The sequence below is a fragment of the Haliotis rufescens genome, unplaced genomic scaffold (assembly GCF_023055435.1).
Source record: "Haliotis rufescens isolate VD_foot unplaced genomic scaffold, xgHalRufe1.0.p SCAF_78, whole genome shotgun sequence".
In the NCBI taxonomy this organism is placed as follows: domain Eukaryota; kingdom Metazoa; phylum Mollusca; class Gastropoda; order Lepetellida; family Haliotidae; genus Haliotis; species Haliotis rufescens.
The window spans coordinates 926,578-941,428 of record NW_025964370.1 but is presented as its reverse complement, the minus strand read 5'-3'; the positions used below and the strand labels follow the sequence as shown (position 1 = coordinate 941,428).

Sequence of the window (14,851 nt, the reverse complement as noted above, 5' to 3'; positions counted from 1 at the left end):
TCACTACAGTGGTCAGGTGGAGGACATGTAGATTCTGATAAAGTACAGTAAGTATTCAGTTTTAGAGGAGTGAAACTCTCTCGCTTCCTGAAACATGTACATTTCAGCATGACAGGCATTGAAAAGCAGTGGAACAATGTAGCACCTACATAATCTTACAGGTAGAACACTGGAACAGCCACATAAACATTCAGGGAGAACATTGAAACACCCACATAAACATTCAGGGAGAACATTGGAACAGCAGCATAAGCATTCAGGGAGAACACTGGAACAGCCACATAAACATTCAGGGAGAACATTTGTCTAAGTGCAGTGTTTGAGATGAACAGATTGTAAGCTTGTCAAGTTTGAGGGAGGATCACAAGCAACACATGCGGCAGCCAGTGTACACCTGCCAACTGACATCTTCATTAGTTCACAGCATAGACTCTATTTTAGCAGATTCCATTCCTTTTCCTAGTTGTTGCTGACACTACTACTGATTAAGGTACAGCCGGGCTCTATGTTCTTGAAGGACATTGTTGACATGGAACTATCGTCTGGAATCTGTGAGTTGGCAGGTGGACATCATGGGAACAAATCAACATTGTGGAGAAAGCAGAAGCTACACCTACATGAAGTAACTACGTGAATACCTCCTTCCTCGCGACTGATCTCTCTTTTAACACCCTCTCCAGCTGGCTGCCCTTCTCGGACTTCTCGTCTAACACCAGTTCCCTCCCCTTGTTCACGTTTGATTATGATTGTCTCCCCTGTCTTGAGGTTAGTGGTCTCCACGTCTTCACCTCCAACGCTGGATGTCTCTGACTGTTTGACCTCAGACTGACGAATGACCTTGATGTTGGAAGGAAGGTCACGGACCTGTTGATGATATTCTGGAGGTTTGGGGGGCGGCCACATTTTGCCATCGCTGAGTCGCTCAGTAGCTTCTGAAATATAGGTGACACAAATGTGTGACTTGTTCTAATTAAACACGAATGTGTGACTAGTTCTAATTAAACACAAATGTTTGACTTGTTCTAATTAAACAAGAATGTGTGACTAGTTCTAATTAAACACAAATGTTTGACTTGTTCTAATTAAACAAGAATGTGTGACTTGATCTAATTAAACACAAATGTGTGACTTGTTCTAATTAAACACAAATGTTTGACTTGTTCTAATTAAACAAGAATGTGTGACTTGATCTAATTAAACACGAATGTATGACTTGTTCTAATTAAACACAAATGTTTGACTTGTTCTAATTAAACAAGAACGTGTGACTTGATCTAATTAAACACGAATGTATGACTTGTTCTAATTAAACACAAATGTGTGACTTGTTCTAATTAAACACAAATGTGTGATTTGTTCTAACACATGAGGAGTATGTGTCTTACTTTTCTTTTGAGTGTTGCTGGTGTCAGGATCGAAGCCTGTGGCGGAGGCTTGTGGAGGCCATGACCGGATAGCCCCTCCATCTTCACTGGCTTCACGCGGATCATTGGTGGACACTGCAGTTATATACACATTCTTAAAACATCCATTCAAGATACTGCTAATATATATCGTACAGATACACAATATCACATCTCCCCCACACCAGCTGCCATATCCCAGTATATTACATCCACAAGGTTGTTACCTACCCTGTCCACTGGCTGGTAGAGTGAATCAGAGTTACCCACCCTGTCCACTGGCTGGTAGAGTGAATCACAGTTACCTACCCTGTCCACTGGCTGGTAGAGTGAATCAGAGTTATCTGCCCTGTCTACTGGCTGGTAGAGTGAATCAGAGTTATCTGCCCTGTCCACTGGCTGGTAGAGTGAATCACAGTTACCTACCCTGTCCACTGGCTGGTAGAGTGAATCACAGTTACCTACCCTGTCCACTGGCTGGTAGAGTGAATCAGAGTTATCTGCCCTGTCTACTGGCTGGTAGAGTGAATCAGAGTTATCTGCCCTGTCTACTGGCTGGTAGAGTGAATCAGAGTTATCTGCCCTGTCCACTGGCTGGTAGAGTGAATCACAGTTACCCACCCTGTCCACTGGCTGGTAGAGTGAATCACAGTTACCTACCCTGTCCACTGGCTGGTAGAGTGAATCAGAGTTATCTGCCCTGTCTACTGGCTGGTAGAGTGAATCAGAGTTATCTGCCCTGTCTACTGGCTGGTAGAGTGAATCACAGTTACCCACCCTGTCCACTGGCTGGTAGAGTGAATCACAGTTACCTACCCTGTCCACTGGCTGGTAGAGTGAATCAGAGTTATCTGCCCTGTCTACTGGCTGGTAGAGTGAATCACAGTTACCCACCCTGTCCACTGGCTGGTAGAGTGAATCAGAGTTATCTGCCCTGTCTACTGGCTGGTAGAGTGAATCACAGTTACCCACCCTGTCCACTGGCTGGTAGAGTGAATCACAGTTACCCACCCTGTCTACTGGCTGGTAGAGTGAATCACAGTTACCTATCCTGTCCACTCGCTGGTAGAGTGAATCACAGTTACCTACCCTGTCCACTGGCTGGTAGAGTGAATCACAGTTACCTACCCTGTCTGCTGGCTGGTAGAGTGAATCACAGTTACCTACCCTGTCCACTGGCTGGTAGAGTGAATCAGAGTTACCTACCCTGTCTACTGGCTGGTAGAGTGAATCAGAGTTACCTACCCTGTCCACTGGCTGGTAGAGTGAATCAGAGTTATCTGCCCTGTCTACTGGCTGGTAGAGTGAATCACAGTTACCTACCCTGTCTACTGGCTGGTAGAGTCAATCACAGTTACCTACCCTGTCTACTTGGTGGTAGAGTGAATCACAGTTACCTACCCTGTCTACTGGCTGGTAGAGTCAATCACAGTTACCTACCCTGTCTACTTGGTGGTAGAGTGAATCAGAGTTATCTGCCCTGTCTACTGGCTGGTAGTGTGAATCAGAGTTATCTGCCCTGTCTACTGGAAGGTAGAGTGAATCACAGTTATCTACCCTGTCCACTGGCTGGTAGAGTGAATCACAGTTACCTACCCTGTCTGCTGGGTGGTAGAGTGAATCACAGTTACCTACCCTGTCCACTGGCTGGTAGGGTGAATCAGAGTTATCTGCCCTGTCCACTGGCTGGTAGGGTGAATCAGAGTTATCTGCCCTGTCTACTGGCTGGTAGAGTGAATCAGAGTTATCTGCCCTGTCTACTGGCTGGTAGAGTGAATCAGAGTTATCTGCCCTGTCTACTGGAAGGTAGAGTGAATCACAGTTATCTACCCTGTCCACTGGCTGGTAGAGTGAATCACAGTTACCTACCCTGTCTGCTGGGTGGTAGAGTGAATCACAGTTATCTACCCTCTCTACTGGGTGGTAGAGTGAATCACAGTTACCTACCCTGTCTACTGGGTGGTAGAGTGAATCACAGTTACCTATCCTGTCCACTGGCTGGTAGAGTGAATCACAGTTACCTACCCTGTCTACTGGCTGGTAGAGTGAATCACAGTTACCTACCCTGTCTACTGGGTGGTAGAGTGAATCACAGTTACCTACCCTGTCCACTGGCTGGTAGAGTGAATCACAGTTACCTATCCTGTCCACTGGCTGGTAGAGTGAATCACAGTTACCTACCCTGTCTACTGGGTGGTAGAGTGAATCACAGTTACCTACCCTGTCTACTGGGTGGTAGAGTGAATCACAGTTACCTACCCTGTCTACTGGCTGGTAGAGTGAATCACAGTTACCTACCCTGTCTGCTGGGTGGTAGAGTGAATCACAGTTACCTACCCTGTCTGCTGGGTGGTAGAGTGAATCACAGTTACCTACCCTGTCTACTGGCTGGTAGAGTGAATCACAGTTACCCACCCTGTCTGCTGGGTGGTAGAGTGAATCACAGTTACCTACCCTGTCTGCTGGGTGGTAGAGTGAATCACAGTTACCTACCCTGTCTGCTGGGTGGTAGAGTGAATCACAGTTACCTACCCTGTCTACTGGCTGGTAGAGTGAATCAGAGTTACCTACCATGTCTGCTGGGTGGTAGAGTGAATCACAGTTACCTACCCTGTCTGCTGGGTGGTAGAGTGAATCACAGTTACCTACCCTGTCTGCTGGCTGGTAGAGTGAATCACAGTTACCTACCCTGTCTACTGGGTGGTAGAGTGAATCACAGTTACCTACCCTGTCTACTGGGTGGCAGAGTCAATCACCGTTACCTACCCTGTCTACTGGCTGGTAGAGAGAATCACAGTTACCTACCCTGTCTGCTGGGTGGCAGAGTCAATCACAGTTACCTAACCTGTCTGCTGGGTGGCAGAGTCAATCACAGTTACCTACCCTGTCTGCTGGGTGGTAGAGTGAATCACAGTTACCTACCCTGTCTACTGGGTGGTAGAGTGAATCACAGTTACCTACCCTGTCTGCTGGGTGGTCGGACTGGCTCAGGAATGATAGGTGGCGGCACCTCCCACACCACCTCATCTTCTGGCAGAGGCTCGACTTCATGTCGGTCAAGCACGTCCTTGATGCCTTCAGGGTCGTCCAGGACTTGCACCAGATCTCGGAGAAAATCCCTGCAAATGTTTAATACCACAATAGTGTATTTCATTGTGGTAGAAAGAGGGGAATTGTATCTAGCCTCTCGTGTCAACACAGAGTGATAAACAGAGCGACCTGTCTATCCCCCTCTGAGTGAGTGAGTGAGCTGGGTTTTACCCCACTTTTTGAAATATGACGGTGGTGGACACCAGAAATGCGCTTCACACATTGTACCCATGTGGGCAACCGAGCCTCTGCCTAGGGCGTGGCAAGTGATCACAAGGCTACCCACTGCCATTCCATCTCTAAATATGTGTTAATGCACCTGACACAAATCAGAGCTTCCCATGCTGCACAATCTCAATAAAATCAGATCTTAGTTCCTTCTATCGCTAAACAAATATCTGAGGACATCCCATAACGGGTCACGTCAGAACAACCTTTCATCCGACAAATCAAAGCAACGCTTACCAGATCATGTAAGTGACAGCCAGAATGTGTTTTCTAATCATGCAATCTCGAAAATGTTAACGCTATGTTTTTCGCAACATAGTTACGGCCCGTACGACTGATTCCGTCAAAATTATCGTCTATCTCTCGCTTCCATGGGATAAACATTTCAACGGGGGAGGTGTTGCACAGTGCTTGGGAAGCACTACCATACAATCTCAACCATATATTAGACATTCCGGAATGTTTCTTTGTTCAGTTTTCAAAATTTTAATTGGGAACTGTGTCAACATATTTTTCAAGCGTAGTCTGAAATGGAGGTCACCAGGTTGAAACGAGTGCCATAAAGCTCGAGGAAACTGCTTTCTCATTGGCTGATGTCGAGTTCTTGTTGGTCATTTCAGTGGTCGGTCAAAGTTTGCGAAAGGTCTGACGTGACCCGTAATGGGATGTCCTCAGATCTTTGCTTAGCAGCAGTGAGAACTTAGATCTGATTTAATGAGATTGCACGGAGCTCTGGGTGTCAACATTGGTCCTACCTCAAAAACTTGAGACACTCTTCATCTCCACAGGCGAAGTATTGGGCGATCTCACGATTGACGTCTGTGTGTGAGTCGACCAGACTGGTCTGGAAGTAGAACTGGTTTCCGGTCCTGATACATTTCTCCGGGCGGATCACACGTGGCTCGGGGTTGTTGGTCAGTGTGTAGATGACCTGCAACTTGCTCACCTGTTGCCATGGTTACATGCTTTTATTCAACAACACAAACACACGGTCACATGCTTCCCTTTGGTTACGCAAGAGTGAAAATATACTATTCAAAGTTTGCTAAGATCACATCTTTAATGCAACATGAAATTATGATACAAAGGCACCAGTTCAGTATGTGCTTTATATATAGACATGCAAAGAAATATTTAACAGTTTATTTGTTATACTCCAAAAGTGGATTTTGATTGTTTTTAAAAGTACCGAAATTTTACTTTAAAGATCATATCTTGTTAGTTTGTTGACAGAAACTATTGCAAGTTTACATGAAGTTAGTGTGTCATATGCATCTTATTTTCTGTTCTTCGGTGCATGGAAAAAGTAACAACACTTGGTGGTAATATTTGATTAATATTTTGGACACCCCTGGAACACGCCAATTTCGTCGCGGCAATGTCCTGCAAACGGTGACTATCTTTTGACAGAGTTGGTACAAACAAACCCTTTGAGGATTCGAACATGTTCGATGTCGTAAATGGGTTTAGATCAGATTTAGCACACGCCAGTCTCGTAGCGGCGACACCCTGCAAGTTGTGCCTACATGTGACGGATTTGGTACAAGGAAACCCTTTGAGGATTCGAACATGGACGTTTGTGCACAGTGTAACTTGGAGCCTGCCATTGCTGCTTTGCAGCTATATTTTGTATTTGTTATTGGGAAGAGTAGTACAGCTTTGTGCCCCAGTCAGCAATCTACCCACTGCACCACAGAAGTCAGTGATTGGGGGCAAGACAAACTAGTGACTGACAGGGCAATCCACAAAGTTGTCTCTAATGAGAAGTACAGGTTGCTGGGGACAAGGTCCTCTGACCAGCCAATCCACAAAGTTGTCTCTAATGAGAAGTATGGGTTGCTGGGGACAAGGTCCTCTGACCAGCCAATCCACAAAGTTGTCTCTAATGAGAAGTACAGGTTGCTGGGGACAAAGTCCTCTGACCACTCAATCCACAAAGTTGTCTCTAATGAAAAGGACAGGTTGCTGGGGACAAAGTCCTCTGACCACCCAATCCACAAAGTTGTCTCTAATGAGAAGTACAGGTTGCTGGGGACAAAGTCTTCTGACCACTCAATCCACAAAGTTGTCTCTAATGAGAAGTACAGGTTGCTGGGGACAAAGTCCTGTGACCACTCAATCCACAAAGTGGCCTCTAATGAAAAGGACAGGTTGCTGGGGACAAAATCCTCTGACCACTCAATCCACAAAGTTGTCTCTAATGAGAAGTACAGGTTGCTGGGGACAAAGTCCTCTGACCACTCAATCCACAAAGTTGTCTCTAATGAGAAGTACAGGTTGCTGGGGACAAAGTCCTCTGACCACTCAATCCACAAAGTGGCCTCTAATGAAAAGGACAGGTTGCTGGGGACAAAATCCTCTGACCACTCAATCCACAAAGTTGTCCCTAATGAAAAGGACAGGTTGCTGGGGACAAAGTCCTCTGACCACTCAATCCACAAAGTTGTCCCTAATGCGAAGCACAGGTTGCTGGGGTCCTCTGACCACTCAATCCACAAAGTGGCCTCTAATGAAAAGGACAGGTTGCTGGGGACAAAGTCCTCTGACCACTCAATCCACAAAGTTGTCTCTAATGAAAAGGACAGGTTGCTGGGGACAAAGTCCTCTAAACCACTCAATCCACAAAGTTGTCTCTAATGAGAAGTACAGGTTGCTGGGGACAAAGTCCTCTGACCACTCAATCCACAAAGTTGTCTCTAATGAGAAGTACAGGTTGCTGGGGACAAAGTCCTCTGACCACTCAATCCACAAAGTGGCCTCTAATGAAAAGGACAGGTTGCTGGGGACAAAATCCTCTGACCACTCAATCCACAAAGTTGTCTCTAATGAGAAGTACAGGTTGCTGGGGACAAAGTCCTCTGACCACTCAATCCACAAAGTTGTCTCTAATGAGAAGTACAGGTTGCTGGGGACAAAGTCCTCTGACCACTCAATCCACAAAGTGGCCTCTAATGAAAAGGACAGGTTGCTGGGGACAAAATCCTCTGACCACTCAATCCACAAAGTTGTCCCTAATGAAAAGGACAGGTTGCTGGGGACAAAGTCCTCTGACCACTCAATCCACAAAGTTGTCCCTAATGCGAAGTACAGGTTGCTGGGGTCCTCTGACCACTCAATCCACAAAGTGGCCTCTAATGAAAAGGACAGGTTGCTGGGGACAAAGTCCTCTGACCACTCAATCCACAAAGTTGTCCCTAATGCGAAGTACAGGTTGCTGGGGTCCTCTGACCACTCAATCCACAAAGTTGTCTCTAATGAAAAGGACAGGTTGCTGGGGACAAAGTCCTCTAAACCACTCAATCCACAAAGTTGTCTCTAATGAGAAGTACAGGTTGCTGGGGACAAAGTCCTCTGACCACTCAATCCACAAAGTTGTCTCTAATGAAAAGGACAGGTTGCTGGGGACAAAGTCCTCTGACCACTCAATCCACAAAGTTGTCTCTAATGAAAAGGACAGGTTGCTGGAGACAAAGTCCTCTGACCACTCAATCCACAAAGTTGTCTCTAATGAAAAGGACAGGTTGCTGGGGACAAAGTCCTCTGACCACTCAATCCACAAAGTTGTCTCTAATGAAAAGGACAGGTTGCTGGGGACAAAGTCCTCTGACCACTCAATCCACAAAGTTGTCTCTAATGAGAAGTACAGGTTGCTGGGGACAAAGTCCTCTGACCACTCAATCCACAAAGTTGTCTCTAATGAAAAGGACAGGTTGCTGGGGACAAAGTCCTCTGACCACTCAATCCACAAAGTTGTCTCCAATAAAAAGGACAGGTTGCTGGGGACAAAGTCCTCTGGCCACTCAATCCACAAAGTTGTCTCTTATGAAAAGGACAGGTTGCTGGGGACAAAGTCCTCTGACCACCCAATCCACAAAGTTGTCCCTAATGCGAAGTACAGGTTGCTGGGGACAAAGTCCTCTGACCACTCAATCCACAAAGTTGTCTCTAATGAAAAGGACAGGTTGCTGGGGACAAAGTCCTCTGACCACTCAATCCACAAAGTGGCCTCTAATGAAAAGGACAGGTTGCTGGGGACAAAGTCCTCTGACCACTCAATCCACAAAGTTGTCTCCAATAAAAAGGACAGGTTGCTGGGGACAAAGTCCTCTGGCCACTCAATCCACAAAGTTGTCTCTTATGAAAAGGACAGGTTGCTGGGGACAAGGCCTCTGACCACCCAATCCACAAAGTTGTCCCTAATGCGAAGTACAGGTTGCTGGGGTCCTCTGACCACTCAATCCACAAAGTGGCCTCTAATGAAAAGGACAGGTTGCTGGGGACAAAGTCCTCTGACCACTCAATCCACAAAGTTGTCTCTAATGAGAAGTACAGGTTGCTGGGGACAAAGTCCTCTGACCACTCAATCCACAAAGTTGTCTCTAATGAAAAGGACAGGTTGCTGGGGACAAAGTCCTCTGACCACTCAATCCACAAAGTTGTCTCTAATGAAAAGGACAGGTTGCTGGGGACAAAGTCCTCTGACCACTCAATCCACAAAGTTGTCTCTAATGAAAAGGACAGGTTGCTGGGGACAAAGTCCTCTGACCACTCAATCCACAAAGTTGTCTCTAATGAGAAGTACAGGTTGCTGGGGACAAAGTCCTCTGACCACTCAATCCACAAAGTTGTCTCTAATGAAAAGGACAGGTTGCTGGGGACAAAGTCCTCTGACCACCCAATCCACAAAGTTGTCTCTAATGAAAAGGACAGGTTGCTGGGGACAAAGTCCTCTGACCACTCAATCCACAAAGTTGTCTCTAATGAAAAGGACAGGTTGCTGGGGACAAAGTCCTCTGACCACCCAATCCACAAAGTTGTCTCTAATGAAAAGGACAGGTTGCTGGGGACAAAGTCCTCTGACCACTCAATCCACAAAGTTGTCTCTAATGAGAAGTACAGGTTGCTGGGGACAAAGTCTTCTGACCACTCAATCCACAAAGTTGTCTCTAATGAGAAGTACAGGTTGCTGGGGACAAAGTCCTCTGACCACTCAATCCACAAAGTGGCCTCTAATGAAAAGGACAGGTTGCTGGGGACAAAATCCTCTGACCACTCAATCCACAAAGTTGTCCCTAATGAAAAGGACAGGTTGCTGGGGACAAAGTCCTCTGACCACTCAATCCACAAAGTTGTCCCTAATGCGAAGTACAGGTTGCTGGGGTCCTCTGACCACTCAATCCACAAAGTGGCCTCTAATGAAAAGGACAGGTTGCTGGGGACAAAGTCCTCTGACCACTCAATCCACAAAGTTGTCTCTAATGAAAAGGACAGGTTGCTGGGGACAAAGTCCTCTAAACCACTCAATCCACAAAGTTGTCTCTAATGAGAAGTACAGGTTGCTGGGGACAAAGTCCTCTGACCACTCAATCCACAAAGTTGTCTCTAATGAGAAGTACAGGTTGCTGGGGACAAAGTCCTCTGACCACTCAATCCACAAAGTGGCCTCTAATGAAAAGGACAGGTTGCTGGGGACAAAATCCTCTGACCACTCAATCCACAAAGTTGTCTCTAATGAGAAGTACAGGTTGCTGGGGACAAAGTCCTCTGACCACTCAATCCACAAAGTTGTCTCTAATGAAAAGGACAGGTTGCTGGGGACAAAGTCCTCTGACCACTCAATCCACAAAGTTGTCTCCAATAAAAAGGACAGGTTGCTGGGGACAAAGTCCTCTGGCCACTCAATCCACAAAGTTGTCTCTTATGAAAAGGACAGGTTGCTGGGGACAAAGTCCTCTGACCACTCAATCCACAAAGTTGTCTCTAATGAAAAGGACAGGTTGCTGGGGACAAAGTCCTCTGACCACCCAATCCACAAAGTTGTCTCTAATGAAAAGGACAGGTTGCTGGGGACAAAGTCCTCTGACCACTCAATCCACAAAGTTGTCTCTAATGAAAAGGACAGGTTGCTGGGGACAAAGTCCTCTGACCACTCAATCCACAAAGTTGTCTCTAATGAGAAGTACAGGTTGCTGGGGACAAAGTCCTCTGACCACTCAATCCACAAAGTTGTCTCTAATGAAAAGGACAGGTTGCTGGGGACAAAGTCTTCTGACCACTCAATCCACAAAGTTGTCTCTAATGAAAAGGACAGGTTGCTGGAGACAAAGTCCTCTGACCACTCAATCCACAAAGTTGTCTCTAATGAAAAGGACAGGTTGCTGGGGACAAAGTCCTCTGACCACTCAATCCACAAAGTTGTCTCTAATGAAAAGGACAGGTTGCTGGGGACAAAGTCCTCTGACCACTCAATCCACAAAGTTGTCTCTAATGAAAAGGACAGGTTGCTGGGGACAAAGTCCTCTGACCACCCAATCCACAAAGTTGTCTCTAATGAAAAGGACAGGTTGCTGGGGACAAAGTCCTCTGACCACTCAATCCACAAAGTTGTCTCTAATGAGAAGTACAGGTTGCTGGGGACAAAGTCTTCTGACCACTCAATCCACAAAGTTGTCTCTAATGAGAAGTACAGGTTGCTGGGGACAAAGTCCTGTGACCACTCAATCCACAAAGTGGCCTCTAATGAAAAGGACAGGTTGCTGGGGACAAAATCCTCTGACCACTCAATCCACAAAGTTGTCTCTAATGAGAAGTACAGGTTGCTGGGGACAAAGTCCTCTGACCACTCAATCCACAAAGTTGTCTCTAATAAGAAGTACAGGTTGCTGGGGACAAAGTCCTCTGACCACTCAATCCACAAAGTGGCCTCTAATGAAAAGGACAGGTTGCTGGGGACAAAGTCCTCTAAACCACTCAATCCACAAAGTTGTCTCTAATGAGAAGTACAGGTTGCTGGGGACAAAGTCCTCTGACCACTCAATCCACAAAGTTGTCTCTAATGAGAAGTACAGGTTGCTGGGGACAAAGTCCTCTGACCACTCAATCCACAAAGTGGCCTCTAATGAAAAGGACAGGTTGCTGGGGACAAAATCCTCTGACCACTCAATCCACAAAGTTGTCTCTAATGAGAAGTACAGGTTGCTGGGGACAAAGTCCTCTGACCACTCAATCCACAAAGTTGTCCCTAATGAAAAGGACAGGTTGCTGGGGACAAAGTCCTCTGACCACCCAATCCACAAAGTTGTCTCTAATGAAAAGGACAGGTTGCTGGGGACAAAGTCCTCTGACCACTCAATCCACAAAGTTGTCTCTAATGAGAAGTACAGGTTGCTGGGGACAAAGTCTTCTGACCACTCAATCCACAAAGTTGTCTCTAATGAGAAGTACAGGTTGCTGGGGACAAAGTCCTGTGACCACTCAATCCACAAAGTGGCCTCTAATGAAAAGGACAGGTTGCTGGGGACAAAATCCTCTGACCACTCAATCCACAAAGTTGTCTCTAATGAGAAGTACAGGTTGCTGGGGACAAAGTCCTCTGACCACTCAATCCACAAAGTTGTCTCTAATGAGAAGTACAGGTTGCTGGGGACAAAGTCCTCTGACCACTCAATCCACAAAGTGGCCTCTAATGAAAAGGACAGGTTGCTGGGGACAAAATCCTCTGACCACTCAATCCACAAAGTTGTCCCTAATGAAAAGGACAGGTTGCTGGGGACAAAGTCCTCTGACCACTCAATCCACAAAGTTGTCCCTAATGCGAAGTACAGGTTGCTGGGGTCCTCTGACCACTCAATCCACAAAGTGGCCTCTAATGAAAAGGACAGGTTGCTGGGGACAAAGTCCTCTGCCCACTCAATCCACAGAAGTTGTCTCTAATGAGAATTACAGGTTGCTGGGGACAAAGTCCTCTGACCACCCAATCCACAAAATTGTCTCTAATACGAAGCACAAAGTTACCTGGTTGAAGCTGATGATCTTGAGGTTGGTGACGATGTCCCTCTGGTCCACCAACTCCCTGTAGATGTCGTCGTAGTTGTAGAGGTAGGCCTGTATGTGGGGCACCGTGAGGTGGCAGTGCCGCTGCAGGCGTGGACACTGTGCCATCATCTCTGTGATCTCTTCTGTGTGCACACACGAACTCAGTGTCGCTATCTTAAACAGTCCCACAAACGATGTGATTTCTTCGGGGTCATGTTTTGGCTGATCTGAAGAAGATGGAAACATAATTGATGGAGGAGTGTGAAAGCCTCACTTCATCCATGAACACAGTGATATACCCAGATCCAACTACTCGACACTACTCTGCACTAAGTGAGAGAGTATTGTTTTACACCACTCTTAGCAATATTCCAGCCAAATCACGGCAGATACACCAGAAATGGGTTTCACATAATGTACCCATGTAGGGAATCGAAACCCGGGCCCTCGGCACGACAAGCGAACTCTTTAATCACTGGGCTACCCCACTGCACTAAGTACTGGTCTGTAGAGACATCACTGTATTCTGGAGTAGGATGTGGTAACACTGTCACAACCAACTGTAGACCACACACTAAGGGTCTACTCGTGGAACACTGTCACAACCGACTGCAGACCACACACTGAGGGTCTACTCGTGGAACACTGTCACAACCAACTGTAGACCACACACTGAGGGTCCACACTTGGGACACTGTCACAACCGACTGTAGACCACACACTAGGGGTCCACTCCTGGGACACTGTCACAACTGACTGTAGACCACACACTGAGGGTCCACACTTGGGACACTGTAACAACTGACTGTAGACCACACACTCAGGGTCTACTCATGGGACACTGTCACAACCGACTGTAGACCACACACTCAGGGTCCACTGGTGGGACACTGTCACAACAGACTGTAGACCACACACTCAGGGTCCACTCGTGGGACACTGTCACAACAGACTGTAGACCACACACTGAGGGTCCACTCATGGGACACTGTCACAACCGACAGTAGACCACACACTTGGGGTCCACTCGTGGGACACTGTCAAAACCGACTGTAGACCACACACTTGGGGTCCACTCATGGGACACCGTCACAACCGACTGTAGACCACACACTTGGGGTCCACTCATGGGACACCGTCACAACCGACAGTAGACCACACACTGAGTGTCTAGTCATGGGACACTGTCACAACCGACTGTAGACCACACACTCAGGGTCCACTCGTGGGACACTGTCAAAACCGACTGTAGACCACACACTTGGCGTCGACTCGTGGGACACTGTCACAACTGACTGTAGACCACACACTAAGGGTCCACTCGTGGGACACTGTCACAACAGACTGTAGACCACACACTGAGGGTCCACTCGTTGGACACTGTCACAACCGACTGTAGACCACACACTCAGGGTCTACTCGTGGGACACTGTCACAACCAACTGTAGACCACACACTGAGGGTCCACTCGTGGGACACTGTCACAACCGACTGTAGACCACACACTGGGGGTCCACTGATGGGACACTGTCACAACTGATTGTAGACCACACACTGAGGGTCTACTCGTGGGACACAGTCACAACCGACTGTAGACCACACACTGAGGGTCCACTCGTGGGACACAGTCACAACTGACTGTAGACCACACACTCAGGGTCCACTCGTGGGACACTGTCAAAACAGACTGTAGACCACACACTGAGGGTCCACTCGTGGGACACTGTCACAACCGACTGTAGACCATACACTGAGGGTCCACTCGTGGGACACTGTCACAACTGATTGTAGACCACACACTGAGGGTCTACTCGTGGGACACTGTCACAACTGATTGTTGATCACACACTCAGGGTCTACTCGTGGGACACAGTCACAACCGACTGTAGACCACACACTGAGGGTCCACTCGTGGGACACTGTCACAACTGACTGTAGACCACACACTGGGGGTCTACTCGTGGGACACTGTCACAACTGACAGTAGACCACACACTAGGGGTCCACTCGTGGGACACTGTCACAACAGACTATAGACCACACACTCAGGGTCCACTCGTGGGACACTGTCACAACAGACTGTAGACCACACACTGAGGGTCCACTCGTTGGACACTGTCACAACCGACTGTAGACCACACACTCAGGGTCTACTCGTGGGACACTGTCACAACCGACTGTAGACCACACAATGAGGGTCCACTCGTGGGACACTGTCACAACCGACTGTAGACCACACACTGGGGGTCCACTGATGGGACACTGTCACAACTGATTGTAGACCACACACTGAGGGTCTACTCGTGGGACACAGT

General features: G+C 47.3%; 1 protein-coding gene across 8 annotated transcripts in view; it reads right to left on the bottom strand.

Moving 5' to 3' along the window:
• Nucleotides 1-14,851, bottom strand: part of LOC124119790 (protein NO VEIN-like) — an 87,323-nt gene that overhangs the window by 8,526 nt on the left and 63,946 nt on the right. For 7 of the 8 annotated variants that reach the window (XM_046482424.2, XM_046482428.2, XM_046482429.2 and 4 more), the window contains 5 exons: nt 12,516-12,763; nt 5,477-5,667; nt 4,365-4,522; nt 1,386-1,499; nt 618-932 (listed from right to left, as the gene is read on the bottom strand). In XM_046482424.2, coding sequence (XP_046338380.2) covers nt 618-932; nt 1,386-1,499; nt 4,365-4,522; nt 5,477-5,667; nt 12,516-12,763 — 1,026 coding nt within the window. The remainder of the gene's footprint in view (nt 1-617; nt 933-1,385; nt 1,500-4,364; nt 4,523-5,476; nt 5,668-12,515; nt 12,764-14,851) is intronic. The other variant, XM_046482433.2, reaches the window with a different exon arrangement.